General features: G+C 39.8%; 1 protein-coding gene across 1 annotated transcript in view; it reads left to right on the forward strand.

The window, feature by feature from the left end:
* Positions 1-16,150, forward strand: part of TMEM236 (transmembrane protein 236) — a 46,464-nt gene that overhangs the window by 4,952 nt on the left and 25,362 nt on the right. The window contains exon 2 of the mRNA XM_079912730.1: positions 6,641-6,713. Coding sequence (XP_079768856.1) covers positions 6,641-6,713 — 73 coding nt within the window. The remainder of the gene's footprint in view (positions 1-6,640; positions 6,714-16,150) is intronic.

The raw sequence follows: 16,150 nt of genomic DNA on the forward strand, positions 1-16,150 counted from the left end.
ACCACCCAGCCAGTGAGTAGGGAGCCAAGCCCAACCCCAGGGTGTCTGGGGTCTGAGCCCCTAAATGGTCCACAGTAACACACACGAGTGACAGGCTAACCCGAGGAGGGAGAGCTCGCTCTTTTCAGCACCTCTGAGAAGGTCATCGGTGAGTTACCACGAGCTAAACCCTGGTGCTTAACAGTTACCTCTTCCCAGAGCATCCCCTTTCTTTCAGTCTGTCTGTCATCTTCTGAAACACTCAGGACTGATCATTTTCTCCTCCTTGATTACAGGCTTTCTCTGCTTGTCCCACAATCTCCAGTAAAGCGGCGTGAGTGGATTCACTTTTGATTTTCTCTGCTGCATATGCAATGTCGCCAGATTCCATGAGTTCTTTCTCTTTCATCTCTTTCTCTTTCATTCAGGACCTTGCTCTCCGTGGCTGTTTTCCTCTCCCCAGTCAGGCGCTGATTTCCAGGGAGGTGTGCACTTGAGGTTCTGGCCTAGTTCCCCAACTTTTCACCTGTTCAGGTCCAGCGTCAGATCCCTTGTTCTGGTCGCTTGTGTTCAAAAGGAGGCACGAAGAGCATTTTATTAACCTGCTGCGGCTCTGGCAGCCTTCACCAGCTGCTGTCCTTGCCTTGGGCCTCTCTGTCCCAGTCCTGTTGACAGAGTCATAATCTGCTTGAAAAATGGTATCTGCATGTCAGTTCCACCTTTAAAACTCTACGCTTCCCCTTGCTTGTAGAATTCAGTGTTGGCATCATTCTGAAGCTGGAAGGCACCATAGCTTTCATCTAGGGCACTATTTCTCACAAGACAGTCTGCCTCTGATTTTAAAGGGAATTTACGACTTTTTGTGTCTCTAATTATGAGAAGAGCCTTCCTTATTTCCTTGTATTGAAATAAACTCTGCCACCATGTAGCTTCCTTCCAATCTTCCTTGTACATGTCACATCCTCTGGCCCCTTTATATGCCAGTGAATTTGGCCATGGCCGGGAGCTCTGCCCATCGCCCCCTGATTCCCGCTTTTTATTGCTTTCCTTTTTTTTTTTTATAAGATGCATCAAGTATTTTATTTATTTTTTTTTGAATATTTCTTTGAATTTTTTTAAATTGGGGTATAGTTGTTTTACAATGTTGTGTTAGTTTCTACTGTACAGCAAAGTGGAGTTCCCTGTGCTATACAGCAGGTTCTTATTAGTTATCTATTTTATACATATTCGTGTATATATGTCAATCCAATTCTCCCAGTTCATCACCCCCCACCCTCTACCCCTCACCCCCCAAGATGTGTCAAACATTTTAATTCGGAAGTTGCATACTTCAACTTGCATAGAAAAATTTGGCCTCATCAATCAATTTTCAATGATTTGACACTTGCCAATTTCAGAGTACTGTCCTTGTTATGAAATTACGCTAGCATGGCTACAAGCAATTAATTAGCCACATATAATGGTCACTCTCAGTAGCATGAGCACATTTCTTTCTCTTTTTAAAAAAATTGTATGGGACTCTAGTTGATGTACAGTGTTGTGTTAGTTTCAGGCGTACAGCAAAGTGAATCAGCTATACGTATACATATACCCCTTTTTATTGCTTTTCAAGCACTCTCATCGGCTCTCATAAACTGTCCCTTGTACAGTGACGACTCCCACGTTGTGTTTCTAGGGGTGACCTTTTCTCTGAGCTCACTGACATCTTCTCTTCTCCAGTGTCCAGGCTCCATCAGTATTTCTTGTCTTATGATTTCTGGACCTTTTACTCTTTGGGATGCCTCCTTGGGATGCTGGTTGGCTTGTTAATGTCTGAGTGTGGTCTCATTGATACCACACACCTTCAATTTATTACAGAGCACAATAATGCGAAACGTGGCAAAACAAGGTCTGCCTGTATATTGGTTTTAGCCAACAGTTCTAAGTTTTAAGGCTTGACAATAAACCTCTGTGTCTGGACACTGTCCTCTGGGCTCCTCAAGGTGAAGGCTCCACCCTCTGGGCCTTGGGCAGCAGCCCTGCTCTCTGGATCTGAGGAGGGAACCCCTGGGCCTGTGGTGGCAGCGGCAGCTTCCCCGGCCTCTGCAGCATCATCAGAGTCGTTCTTCCCTTTTCTTGAAGGATAGTACATATTTGCATCCATATAGCTCTGTTTTAGCCTGTTTCCTGCCGATCGTACCCAGAAGTCTCTCAGCCTTTCTTCATTTTGTCCCATCTCTGTCCCCCTTCAGTGCAAGCTGTCAGGGTTTCTGCTGAGATGGTTGATTGGATTCGCAAGCCACACCCTTACTGTTGTCTCCAGAACATGCTGTCTCATTTTTCGTATCTTTTGCAATATGGATAGGGTGAGAATTTTCTGAATCTTCAAGACTGGGCTTTTTTTTGTTTAACAATTCCTTCTTCAATTTCTCTCTCTCCTCTTGCATTTTACTCTAGTCAACAAGGAGAAACCAGGCAGTGCCTTCAACACTTTGCTTAGAAATCCCCTTAGCTAAGTGTCTGAGCTCATTGCTTACAAGTTCTCCTTTATACTCAACAGAACACATTTCAGCCAAGTTCTCTGTCACTGTATAAAAAGGATCACCGCTCTTCCAGTTTCCAGTAACACAGTCTTCATTTCTGTCGGAGATCTCACCAAAAGGACTTTTAATATTCATGTTTTTAGCAACGTTCTGTTCATAATAATATATGTATTCTCTAGAACAGTAGAGGCTTTCTGTACAGCTCTCCTCTTTCTGAGCTCTCCGCAGAATCTCCTTTAACTTCCATATTTCCACTAACATTCTCTTCTGGATAATCTAGCCTTTTTCTATCCTGCATCTTCAGACTCTTCCAGACTATCCATTACCGAATTCCAAAGCCACTTCCACATTTTGGGTATTTGTTACAGCAGTATCTCACTTCCCTATAGCAAAATCTGTGTTAGTTTCCTAAGACTGTCATAACGAAGTACTTCTAACTGGGTGGTTTAAACAACAGAAATTTATTGTGTCACAGTTCTGGAAGCTAGAAGTTCAAGATTAAAGCGTTGGAAGGCTTGGTTCCTTCTGAGGGCTATGAGGGAGAATCCAGTCCAAGCCTCTCTTCTAGCTTCTTTTTTTTTTTTTTTTTTAACATTTTTTTAAAAATTTATTTTTGGCTGTGTTGCATCTTCGCTGCTGTGTGCGGGCTTTCTCTAGTTGCGGTGAGAGGGGGCTACTCTTAATTGCGGTGCGCGGGTTTCTCACTGTGGTGGCTTCTCTTGTTGCAGAGCATGGGCTCTAGGCACGTGGGCTTCAGTAGTTGCAGCATGCAGGCTCAGTAGTTGTGGTGCACAGGCTTAGTTGCTCCACAGCATGTGGGATCTTCCTGGACCAGCGATTGAATACGTATCTCCTGCATTGGCAGGCGGATTCTTATCCACTGTGCCACCAGGGAAGTCTCTCTTCTAGCTTCTGATGGTCTGCTGGCAATCTTCGGCATTCCTTGGCTTATATAGATGCATCACCCTGATTTCTGTCTTCATCTTCATATGGTGTCTTCCTGTGTTTCTTCATGTCATCTTCCTTCTGTACATATCTGTCTCCAAATTTCCTTTTATATAAGGCCACTGGTCTTTTTGGATGGGGGCCTGCCCTAATGACCTCATTTTAACTTATTACCTCTGTAAAGACCCTATTTCCAAATAAGGTTACATTCTGAGGTCCTGGGGGTTGGAACTTCAGCATGTCTTTTAGGGAGGACACAATTTTACCCATACCACTCATTAATAAATTAGAAGCATATGTTAGCAGTAAGTCAAGATTTTCAAATACAGGTTATCATTATTTCTGCTTAAATAAAACACAGATTTGGATTAGTATTCACTTATTAACTAGTCTGTTCATTCATTTAGCATTTATTGAATTCCTACTCTGTGCCAGATATTCTCCAGGGTTATGGGGTTCTTGAACTTGGATGAGAAACAAGTTACATCTCTATTTTCGATAACCTCTGATTGAAAGATGGCATTTCTTTCCATTATGAATGTTGGTAACAAACCACAGTAGTATTAGCAGGACCTGCAATTTTATTACATAGGTTTTTTTTCATATCACATTACAATTGTTGCAGATACTTCAGATTACGGTTTATGATCTTCACTACCTTGAAATTATGAGAGACTACAGTTTCCACTAGATCTTGAATGCTCCAAAGAAAATAAGAAGACACTGTATTCTTAGATAAGTGTATATATTACTAACTCAACATTTTAAAAGAATGTGGATAACTGTATTACTTTTTTTTTTTTTTTTTTTTTTGTGGTACGCGTGCCTCTCACTGTTGCGGCCTCTCCTGTTGCGGAGCACAGTCTCCGGACGCACAGGCTCAGCGGCCATGGCTCACGGGCCCAGCCGCTCCGCGGCATGTGGGATCTTCCCGGACCGGGGCACGAACCCGTGTTCCCTGCATCGGCAGGCGGACTCTCAACCACTGCGCCACCAGGGAAGCCCAGATAACTGTATTTCAATATAATTGCTTTGTTTTGTGGTCCATGTATTTTGTGCATTTAAAAATTCTATTCTGAGAAGGGTCCATAGGATTTAGCAGATTCCCAGGAAGTTTATTGTACAAAAAAGATTTAGAAACATTGTTCTAAATGCTGGAGCTAAAGTAATGAATAATTCAGATAAGGTACATAGTCCCATGGAACTTACCTTGGGGATAGGCACACAGGAGCCAGACATGGAAGATTATGATCTAGATTTAGGTCTACGATCTAGAGACACCCTGGCAAAAAGGAAGAGCCAGTGTAAGCCTCGAAGGTGGGGCAAGCTTGGTGTGACCACAGAATAACCAGGATGCTAGTATGGCAGGAGTAAGTGGATGGTGGGGAAGAGGCAGGTCATTCTAAGTGAAGAGAGTAGGAGAAATAAGAGAAACCACATCACGTAGAACACTTAGGCAACAGTGACAGGTTTCAATTTTATTCTAATTACATTAGTCATACATTGAAAATATTTTTAGAATCTCTAAAATATACAAATGAGTGTATTTTGTGGTAAAATACACCTAGCATAGAATTTACCATCTGAACCATTTTCAAGTGCACAGCTCATTGGCATTAAGCACATGCACATTGGTGTGCTCCCATCGCCACCATCGATCCACAGAACCCTCTTCATCTGGCAAAACTGAACCTCTGTAGCCATTAAACAGTAACTCCCCATTCCCCACTCCTCCCAGCTTTGGTGATTTTTGAGCAGGGCAGTAACAAGAGGTGTTTTACATTTGAAGAATCAGACGTTTGCTCTACGGAGAAAATATTGCTAGGCAAGAAGAGGGACACTAACAGGAAACTGGTTACGAAACACTGCAGATGAGATATGATAGTGAGAGAACCACGGTGTTAGCAGAGGTTGATTCAAAATACATTTTGGCATTAAATCATCAGACGGCATTTGATGATGATTGGAATGAGTATGGGTTCTTTTTTAGGCATGTTAAGTTTGAGTTGCCTATTAGATTAGACATCTGAGTGGAGGTGCCAAATAGATAGTTGGGTGTCCAAGTCCAGAGCTCAGGATAGAGGCCAGTGTATATACACTATAATCTGTTTGTGAGTCATGGGCAAGTGGGTGGTGTTTAAAGCGATGGGATGGGCTGAGATCATCAGGGGAGATAATATAGATAAATAAGGGGTGCAGGAATAATCCCTGGGGCACTCTTATTTTTTAGAGGTCAAGCTGAGAAGAGGATTTAAAATTCCATCTTCTGGTTTTAGCAGGTTGTACTGAGTCTGGCTATGAGAGATGGGCTATCCAATGCCCTATCTTATGTCTATACCTAGAACATCTAGGATGGGACTGGGGTAGAGTGAAATGGTGGGACCAAGAAGAATTCTTAGTCATTTGTAAGACAATACTTTTTGAACTTAAACACATACTATCCTATATATGTAATTCATATAATATGTATTTAACTTAGGAAAGAGGGGGTAAATATTTCACTATAGAAAACCTCTGAGTATATTTTATCTTCCCATAAATTAGTGATGTTAAATATACATTTTAATTCTCTCTGTCATGATAGACTATTATAGATTATATCTCAATAGCTATTTGTTTGCTTGATCACGCAAGGCTTAAAAAGTGGTCCAAAAACAAATTTAAAAACTATGTGATTTTTATGTCTATATGATTTTTTTTGGGGGGGGGGTTGGTTCACGTAAAAAAATCCAGGTGTTTTCACTCTAAATCGTCTTTAACTATCCAACAGTATATTGTTTCTAAATATATTGTTTGAAAAATCAGTTTTACAACATGGGGTATAGTATCACTTGAGAAGGTCATGCTGTTCTTTTTTTCAGTTGGTCGCCAGACCCTGAACTCTTGGGCAGGATTCTGATGAATGAATTTTGAAAATATCGAATGTCATTTGTCTTGTACTGTGATGCTTTTAGCAGTCGATGGTTTGCTAATTATTTGGAAACCTCTCACCCCTTTGTTCTAGAAAAGCATTCCGGCTTTTGTGTGTGTTCCCCTTTGCCATACTCAAACATTTGGGAAATGGAAATAGGGAAGTAGTAGCTTCTTAGAAAAACTATAGATGAATGGAACAGGAACTGCAAAATTGGCAAAATGTAACAGGAACTGTTGATCTTGTACATTATTGCTTTTGCTTATTTTTTCTCCTTTGCTAGGAGACCTGTTATGATGATGTGTGTAATCCTCACCACACTTCCCAGCTTCAGCTTCTCTATAGCAGTGACCAAGGTATGGAATTTTGATTTCTTGTCCTGCAAGATTTTGAGTTTTTAAAATGTCCCCTGTTATTAAAATTTCATAGAGTGGTGTGCCCAAACAAATTTCTTGAAGTTTATTATTTCCGGTCTTATTCTAAGTTGCAATATATATATTTAAGGTACTAAGATCATTGTTACCTCTGTGATTGTGGAGGCAAGTATAGCAGCCAATTAGAAAAATTGCTTCTGTGTTTGTATGTGTGAGAAAGGAAAGTTATTTGAAAATAATAAAAAAGCAAGGAATTTGAGATTACATCCACATGTGTTTCTTCTAACCTGATGTTTTTCATGAGTGTCCTCGGTTCTAAATGGAATATCCAATCAATATCCAAGGGAGCAACCACTCACATGCTAAAGCTTTGATAAGATTCCATTGACAAATAATTTGTGCACGATGTTTATTTGAAAATAAATTTGAGTTTATGTTTCAATAAATGCAGCTACAAAGGGACTCTGATGAATGGATATCTGCAGGGCAGGAATACTATAGGCAGAACTTTCAGCCTGTGAGGACTCTATTACCCAGAGAGTTCAAAGCAGAATGCCCTGCTAATCTTATTAATTTTCAAGGTGCTGTGAAAGATTTAATTTTTTTAAAATTTATTTATAAGATTTTCATTTACATGCTGAGCAGGTAGTCATTAAGTGCTTATTACATGCCAGGTACTGTGTTAGAAACTGAGGATAGAGCACTTAGAAAATTTGACAGTCTCTGGCCTTCAGTAATTTTTTATTGACAGTAGAGAGAAAAATAAACAGGCAGTTAGAATAGGTATGATCAGTTCTGTGAGAGAGGTGAGTACCAGGTAGTGGATGACATCATTAGAAATTACATGACTGTTGGGAGATGTCCTACATGTAGCATTAGGACAATACATGAACACACAGAATAACCTCAGAAGGCCATACAGATGGACTTTGCATCAAATTGCAACACACAAATATTTTAATCTAGATTTATCATTTTCTCCTTCCTCTCCAAAGACCTTGTAAAGCACTTGGGAGGTTCCCAAGAGCTTTGAAAATTCAGTGTACAACACTTTCAAGGAACACCACTATCACAGATGATGCTCTATCTACAGTTTAATTGCTCTCTTGGGGATTCTTTCCCGTTATGTCTCACCCGCTGTTGGATATTTTTCTTTCCTTTTTTCTTATTTTTCACTGAAATCTAACACACAAACAGAAAAGCTCACACAACATAAATACACAATGTTAATGGAATACCACAAAGCAAACTCCCATAGAAACACTACTCAGGTCAAAAAATAAAACTTTGTCAACGCCCTAAAAGCCACTTCCAATGACTACCTTTCCCTCCATCCCAAAGGTAACTTCTATCTTAATTCCTAATACCACAGGTACCACAGGTTAGTTTATCTGTTTTTGAAAGTTTTATAAAGGGAAATCAAATTATCTATTATCTACTTACCTGTCTATCTAATTTGTATCTGGCTCCTTTTATTCCAAAGTATGCTTCATTCATGTTTTTCTGGTTAGCTGTAGTTCATTCATTTCCGTTTCTATATTTCATTTCATTTTATGAATTTATCGTGAAGTATTTTACGAATTCATCATTTTATGAATATATCACACTTTATTCATCAGTTCTACTCTTTGTTTTTAAATGGGCAAAATATTTTAATAGGCATTTCACAAAAAAGATCAACAAATAGCAAACAAGCACATAAAAATATGCTGAACAGGGCTTCCCTGGTGGCGCAGTGGTTGAGAGTCCGCCTGCTGATGCAGGGGACACGGGTTTGTGCCCCGGTCCGGGAGGACCCCACATGCCGCGGAGCGGCTGGGCCCGTGAGCCATGGCCGCTGAGCCTGCGCATCCGGAGCCTGTGCTCCGCAACGGGAGAGGCCGCAGCAGTGAGAGGCCCGCGTACCACAAAAAAAAAAAAAATGCTGAACATTATTGGTCATCAGAAAAATGTAAGCTAATCACAATGTGATACTACTACATACCCACAAGAGTGGTTAAATTTTTTTTGTTGTTTTTGTTTTTTTTAAGTTAATTTTTATTGGAGTATAGTTTCTTTACAATGTTGTGTTAGTTTCTACTGTCCAGCAAAGTGAATCAGCTACACGTATACATCATCAGTTCTGCTCTTAATGGCCATTTCAGTTTCCAGTTTTTGCTGCTGTGAATATCCTGGAACATGTCTCTTGGTGCCCATGTGCAAACATTTCAGTTGGTTAAATGTGTAGGAGTAGAACTGATGGGTCACAAGATGTTCAACTACTCAGATGTAACTGACAGTGTCAGTTCTTCAAAGAGAATATACTAATTTAGACTCCCACCAGCAGAGAACGAGCGGTCTTCGTGTTCCTCATCCTCAGCAGCACTTGCATTTTTTTTTTTTGCGGTACACGGCCTCTCACCGTTGCGGCCTCTCCCGTTGCGGAGCGCAGGCTCCGGACGCGCAGGCTCAGCGGCCATGGCTCACGGGCCCAGCTGCTCTGCGGCATGTGGGAACTTCCCGGACCAGGGCACGAACCCGCATCCCCTGCATCGGCAGGCGGACTCTCAGCCACTGCACCACCAGTGAAGACCAGCACTTGCATTTTAAGTCTTTTTATTTTAACCATTCTGGTGAGTATATTCTTGAATTGCATTGTAGTTTTCAATTGCATTTCCCCAATAATTAATGAGATTGAGCATATTTTTCATCTTGCCCATTTTTTCTAATGTCTTGCTTATCTTTAAAAATTGATTTGGAAGAATTATTTGTATATTCAGATTTCAAGCCCTTTTTTGATTATATGTATTGCAAATACCTTTTCACTCTGTGACTTCGTACTCGTTTTTTTTTTTTCGCGGTACGCGGGCCCCTCACCGCTGTGGCCTCTCCCGTTGCGGAGTACAGGCTCCAGACGCGCAGGCCCAGTGGCCATGGCTCACGGGCCCAGCCACCCCGCGACACGTGGGATCCTCCCACACCGGGGCACAAACCCACGTCCGCGGCATCGGCAGGCGGACTCCCAACCACTGCACCACCAGGGAAGCCCATGTGACTTCGTACTCTTAATGGTATCTTTTGATGGAGAGAAGCTCTTAATTTTAAGAGTCCAATTTCTTTTCTTTATGGATAGTTCTTTTGGTTACTTGTTTGAGACGATTTTGTCATATTGTGAATCTGAACCTTGAGGTCCTGAAGATACTCTCCTATATTATACTTTGGAGGCTATATTATTTTGCCACTCTCTTTTAGATTCACAATCCACCTGGAACTAATTTTTGTATATGTTTTGCAGTAGGGAATCAAGCGTTTTTTCCCAAATAATATCTAATGAACTGAGTACCATTTATTAAAAAGCCTGTCTTTGCCACATTTATTTGCAGTGCTGTCTTTGTTATAAATCAGATGTGGGTATACCTGGTCTATTCTGAGCTTTCTTTTCTGCACTGCCTACTTCTCTATTCCTGTGCCAACACCACACTGTCTTAATTCTTGTAGCTTTATAATAGCTCTTTATATCCAGAAAAGTAAACATTCCTATCTTCTTTTTCTTCTAGAAATGCTTCCACTTGGTATCCTCATATTCATTTTTTAAATTTTTTTTACATCTTTATTGGAGTATAATAACTTTACAATGGTGTGTTAGTTTCTGCTTTATAACAAAGTGAATCAGTTATACATATACATATGTTCCCATATCTCTTCACTCTTGCATCTCCCTCCCTCCCACCCTCCCTATCCCACCCCTCCAGGCGGTCACAAAGCACCGAGCTGATATCCCTGTGCTATGCGGCTGCTTCCCACTAGCTATCTACCTTACGTTTGTTAGTGTATATATGTCCATGCCTCTCTCTCGCTTTGTCACAGCTCACCCTTCCCCCTCCCCATATCCTCAAGTCCGTTCTCCAGTAGGTCTGTGTCTTTATTCCTGTCTTACCCCTAGGTTCTTCGTGACATTTTTTTTCCTTAAATTCCTTATATCTGTTAGCATATGGTGTTTGTCTTTCTTTCTGACTTACTTCACTCTGTATGACAGACTCTAGGTCTATCCACATCATTACAAATAGCTCAATTTCGTTTCTTTTTATGGCTGAGTAATATTCCATTGTATATATGTGCCACATCTTCTTTATCCATTCATCCGATGATGGACACTTAGGTTGTTTCCATCTCCGGGCTATTGTAAATAGAGCTGCAATGAACATTTTGGTACATGACTCTTTTTGAATTTTGGTTTTCTCACGGTATATGCCCAGTAGTGGGATTGCTGGGTCATATGGTAGTTCTATTTGTAGTTTTTTAAGAAACCTCCATATTGTTCTCCATAGTGGCTGAACCAATTCACATTCCCATCAGCAGTGCAAGAGGGTTCCCTTTTCTCCACACCCTCTCCAGCATTTATTATTTCTAGATTTTTTGATGATGGCCATTCTGACTGGTGTGAGATGATATCTCATTGTAGTTTTGATTTGCATTTCTCTAATGATTAATGATGTTGAGCATTCTTTAATGTGTTTGTTGGCAGTCTGTATATCTTCTTTGGAGAAATGTCTATTTAGGTCTTCTACCCATTTTTGGATTGGGTTGTTTTTTTGTTATTGAGCTGCATGAGCTGCTTATAAATTTTGGAGATTAATCCTTTGTCAGTTGCTTCACTTGCAAATATTTTCTCCCATTCTGAGTGTTGTCTTTTGGCCTTCTTTATGGTTTCCTTTGCTGTGAAAAAGCTTTGAAGTTTCATTCTGTCCCATTTGTTTATTTTCATTTCCATTTCTCTAGGAGGTGGGTCAAAAAGGATCTTGCTGTGATTTATGTCATAGAGTGTTCTGCATATGTTTTCCTCTAGGAGTTTGATAGTTTCTGGCTTTACATTTAGGTCTTTAATCCATTTTGAGCTTATTTTTGTGTATGGTGTTAGGGAGTGATCTAATCTCATACTTTTACATGTACCTGTCCAGTTTTCCCAGCACCACTTATTGAAGAGGCTGTCCTTTCTCCACTGTAAATTCCTGCCTCCTTTATCAAAGATAAGGTGACTATATGTGCGTGGGTTTATCTCTGGGCTTTCTATCCTGTTCCATTGATCTATCTTTCTGTTTTTGTGCCAGTACCATACTGTCTTGATTACTGTAGCTTTGTAGTGTAGTCTGAAGTCAGGGAGCCTGATTCCTCCAGCTCCGTTTTTCATTCTCAAGATTGCTTTGGATATTCGGGGTCTTTTGTGTTTCCATACAAATTGTGAAATTTTTTGTTCTACTTCTGTGAAAAATGCCTTTGGTAATTTGATAGGGATTGCATTGAATCTATAGATTGCTTTGGGTAGTAGAGTCATTTTCACAATGTTGATTCTTCCAATCCAAGAACATGGTATATCTCTCCATCTATTTGTATCATCTTTAATTTCTTTCATCAGTGTCTTATAATTTTCTGAGTACAGGTCTTTTGTCTCCTTAGGTAGGTTTATTCCTAGATATTTTATTCTTTTTGTTGCAATGGTAAATGGGAGTGTTTTCTTGATTTCACTTTCAGATTTTTCATCATTAGTGTATAGGAATGCAAGAGATTTCTGTGCATTAATTTTGTATCCTGCTATTTTACCAAATTTATTGATTATCCCTAGTAGTTTTCTGGTAGCATCTTTAGGATTCTCTATGTATAGTATCATGTCATCTGCAAACAGTGACAGCTTTACTTCTTCTTTTCCGATTTGGATTCCTTTTATTTCCTTTTGTTCTCTGATTGCTGTGGCTAAAACTTCCATAACTATGTTGAATAAGAGTGGTGAGAGTGGGCAGCCTTGTCTTGTTCCTGATCTTAGTGGAAATGCTTTCAGTTTTTCACCATTGAGGAGGATGTTGGCTGTGGGCTTGTCATATATGGCCTTTATTATGTTGAGGAAAGTTCCGTCTATGCCTACTTTCTGCAGGGTTATTATCATAAATGGGTGTTGAATTTTGTCAAAAGCTTTCTCTGCATCTATTGAGATGATCATATGGTTTTCTCCTTCAATTTGTTAATATGGTTTATCACATTGATAGATTTGCATATATTGAAGAATCCTTGCATTCCTGGAATAAACCCCAGTTGATCATGGTGTATGATCCTTTTAATGTGCTGTAGGATTCTGTCTGCTAGTATTTTGTTGAGGAGTTTTGCATCTATGTTCATCAATGATATTGGCCTGTAGTTTTCTTTCTTTGTGACATCCTTGTCTGGTTTTGGTATCAAGGTGATGGTGGCCTCGTAGAAGGCATTTGGGAGTGTTCCTCCCTCTGCTATATTTTGGAAGAGTTTGAGAAGGATGGGTGTTAGCTCTTCTTTAAATGTTTGATAGAATTCGCCTGTGAAGCCATCTGGTCCTGGGCTTTTGTTTGTTGGAAGATTTTTAATCACAGTTTCAATTTCAGTGCTTGTGATTGGTCTGTTCATATTTTCTATTTCTTCCTGATTCAGTCTTGGCAGGTTGTGCATTTCTAAGAATTTGTCCATTTCTTCCAGGTTGTCCATTTTATTGGCATAGAGTTGCCTGTAGTAATCTCTCATGATCTTTTGTATTTCTGCAGAGTCAGTTGTTACTTCTCCTTTTTCATTTCTAATTCTATTGATTTGAGTCTTCTCCCTTTTTTTCTTCATGAGTCTGGCTAATGGTTTATCTATTTGGTTTATCTTCTCAAAGAACCAGCTTTTAGTTTATTGATCTTTGCTATTGTTTCCTTCATTTCTTTTTCATTTATTTCTGATCTGATTTTTATGATTTCTTTCCTTCTGCTAACTTTGGGGGTTTTTTCTTCTTCTCCAATTGCTTTAGGTGCAACGTTAGGTTGTTTATTCGAGATGTTTCCTGCTTCTTAACGTGGGCTTGTATTGCTATAAACTTCCTTCTTAGAACTGCTTTTGCTGCATCCCATAGGTTTTGGGTCGTTGTGTCTCCATTGTCATTTGTTTCTAGGTATGTTTTTATTTCCTCTTTGATTTCTTCAGTGATCACTTCATTATTAAGTAGTGTATTGTTTAGCCTCCATGTGTTTGTAATTTTTACAGATCTTTTCCTGTAATTGATATCTAGTCTCATGGCGTTGTGGTCAGAAAAGATACTTGATACGATTTCAATTATCTTAATTTTACCAAGGCTTGATTTGTGACCCAAGGTATGATCTATCGTGGAGAATGTTCCATGAGCACTTGAGAAGAAAGTGTGTTTTGTTGTTTTTGGATGGAATGTCCTATAAATATCAATTAAGTCCATCTTGTTTAATGTATCATTTAAAGCTTGTGTTTCCTTATTTATTTTCATTTTGGATGATCTGTCCATTGGTGAAAGTGGGGTGTTAAAGTCCCCTACTATGAATGTGTTACTGTCGGTTTCCCCTTTTATGCCTGTTAGTATTTGCCTTATGTATCGAGGTGCTCCTATGTTGGGTGCATAAATATTTACAATTGTTATATCTTCTTCTTGGATCGATCCCTTGATCATTATGTAGTTTCCTTCTTTGTCTCTTCTAATAGTCTTTATTTTAAAGTCTGTTTTGTCTGATATGAGAATTGCTACTACAGCTTTCTTTTGGTTTCCATTTGCATGGAATATCTTTTTCCATCCCCTTACTATCAGTCTGTATGTGTCTCTAGGTCTGAAGTGGGTCTCTTGTAGACAGCATATATATGGGTCTTGTTTTTGTATCCATTTTGCCAATCTGTGTCTTTTGGTGGGAGCATTTAGTCCATTTACATTTAAGGTAATTATCGATATGTATGTTCCTATTCCCATTTTCTAAATTGTTTTGGGTTCGTTATGATTGGTCTTTTCCTTCCCTTGTGTTTCTTGCCTAGAGAAGTTCCTTTAACATTTGTTGTAAAGCTGGTTTGGTGGTGCTGAACTCTCTCAGCTTTTGCTTGTCTGTAAAGGTTTTAATTTCTCCATCAAATCTGAATGAGATCCTTGCTGGGTAGAGTAATCTTGGTTGCAGGTTTTTCTCCTTCATCACTTTCAGTATGTCCTGCCACTGCCTTCTGGCTTGTAGGGTTTCTGCTGAGAGATCAGCAGTTAACCTTATGGGGATTCCCTTGTGTGTTATTTGTTGTTTTTCCCTTGCTGCTTTTAATATGATTTCTTTGTATTTAATTTTTGACAGTTTGATTAATATGTGTCTTGGCATATTTCTCCTTGGATTTATCCTGTATGGGACTCTCTGTGCTTCCTAGACTTGATTAACTATTTCCTTTCCCATATTAGGGAAGTTTTCAACTATAATCTCTTCAAATATTTTCTCAGTCCCTTTCTGTTTCTCTTCTTCTTCTGGTACTCCGATAATTCGAATGTTGGTGTGTTTAATGTTGTCCCTGAGGTCTCTGAGACTGTCTTCAGTTCTTTTCATTCTCTTTTCTTTATTCTGCTCTGCAGTAGTTATTTCCACCATTTTATCTTCCAGGTCACTTATCCATTCTTCTGCCTCAGGTATTATGCTATTAATCCCATCTAGAGTATTTTTAATTTCATTTATTGTGTTGTTCATCGTTGCTTGTCTCATCTTTAGTTCTTCTAGGTCCTTGTTAAATGTTTCTTGCATTTTGTCTAGTCTATTTCCAAGATTTTGGATCATCTTTACTATCATTATTCTGAATTCTTTTTCAGGAAGACTGCCTATTTCCTCTTCATTTGTTAGGTCTGGTGGGTTTTTACCTTGCTCCTTCATCTGCAGTGTGTTTTTGTGTCTTCTCATTTTGCTTATCTTACTGTGTTTGGGGTCTCCTTTTTGCAGGCTGCAGGTTCGTAGTTCCCGTTGTTTTTGGTGTCTGTCCCCAGTGGCTAAGGTTGGTTCAGTGGGTTGTATAGGCTTCCTGGTGGAGGGGACTAGTGCCTGTGTTCTGGTGGATGAGGCTGGATCTTGTCGTTCTGGTGGGCAGGTCCACGTCTGGTGGTGTGTTTGGGGTGTCTGTGGACTTACTATGATTTTAGGCAGCCTCTCTGCTAATGGGTGGGGTTGTGTTCCTGTCTTGCTAGTTGTTTGGCATAGGATGTCCAGCACTGTAGCTTGCTGGTCGTTGAGTGAAGCTGGGTGCTGGTGTTGAGACGGAGATCTTTGGGAGATTTTCGCCATTTGATATTATGTGGAGCTGGGAGGTGTCTTGTGGACCAGTGTCCTGAAGTTTGCTCTCCCACCTCAGAGGCACAGCACTGACTCCTGGCTGCAGCACCAAGAGCCTTTCATCCACATGGCTCAGAATAAAAGGGAGAAAATGTAGAAAGAAAGAAAGAAAGAGAGAGAGAGAGAGGAGGGAGGGAGGGAGGGAGGGAGGGAGAGAGAGAGAAAGGAAGGAAGGAAGGAAGGGAAGAAAGGAAGAAAGAAAGAAAAGGAAAGAAAAGAAAGATAAAGTTACTAAAATAAAAAATATTAAGAAAAAAAATTTTTAAGAAAAAAAAAAAATCGGACAGATAGAACCCT

The sequence above is a fragment of the Stenella coeruleoalba genome (assembly GCF_951394435.1).
Source record: "Stenella coeruleoalba genome assembly, chromosome: 2".
In the NCBI taxonomy this organism is placed as follows: domain Eukaryota; kingdom Metazoa; phylum Chordata; class Mammalia; order Artiodactyla; family Delphinidae; genus Stenella; species Stenella coeruleoalba.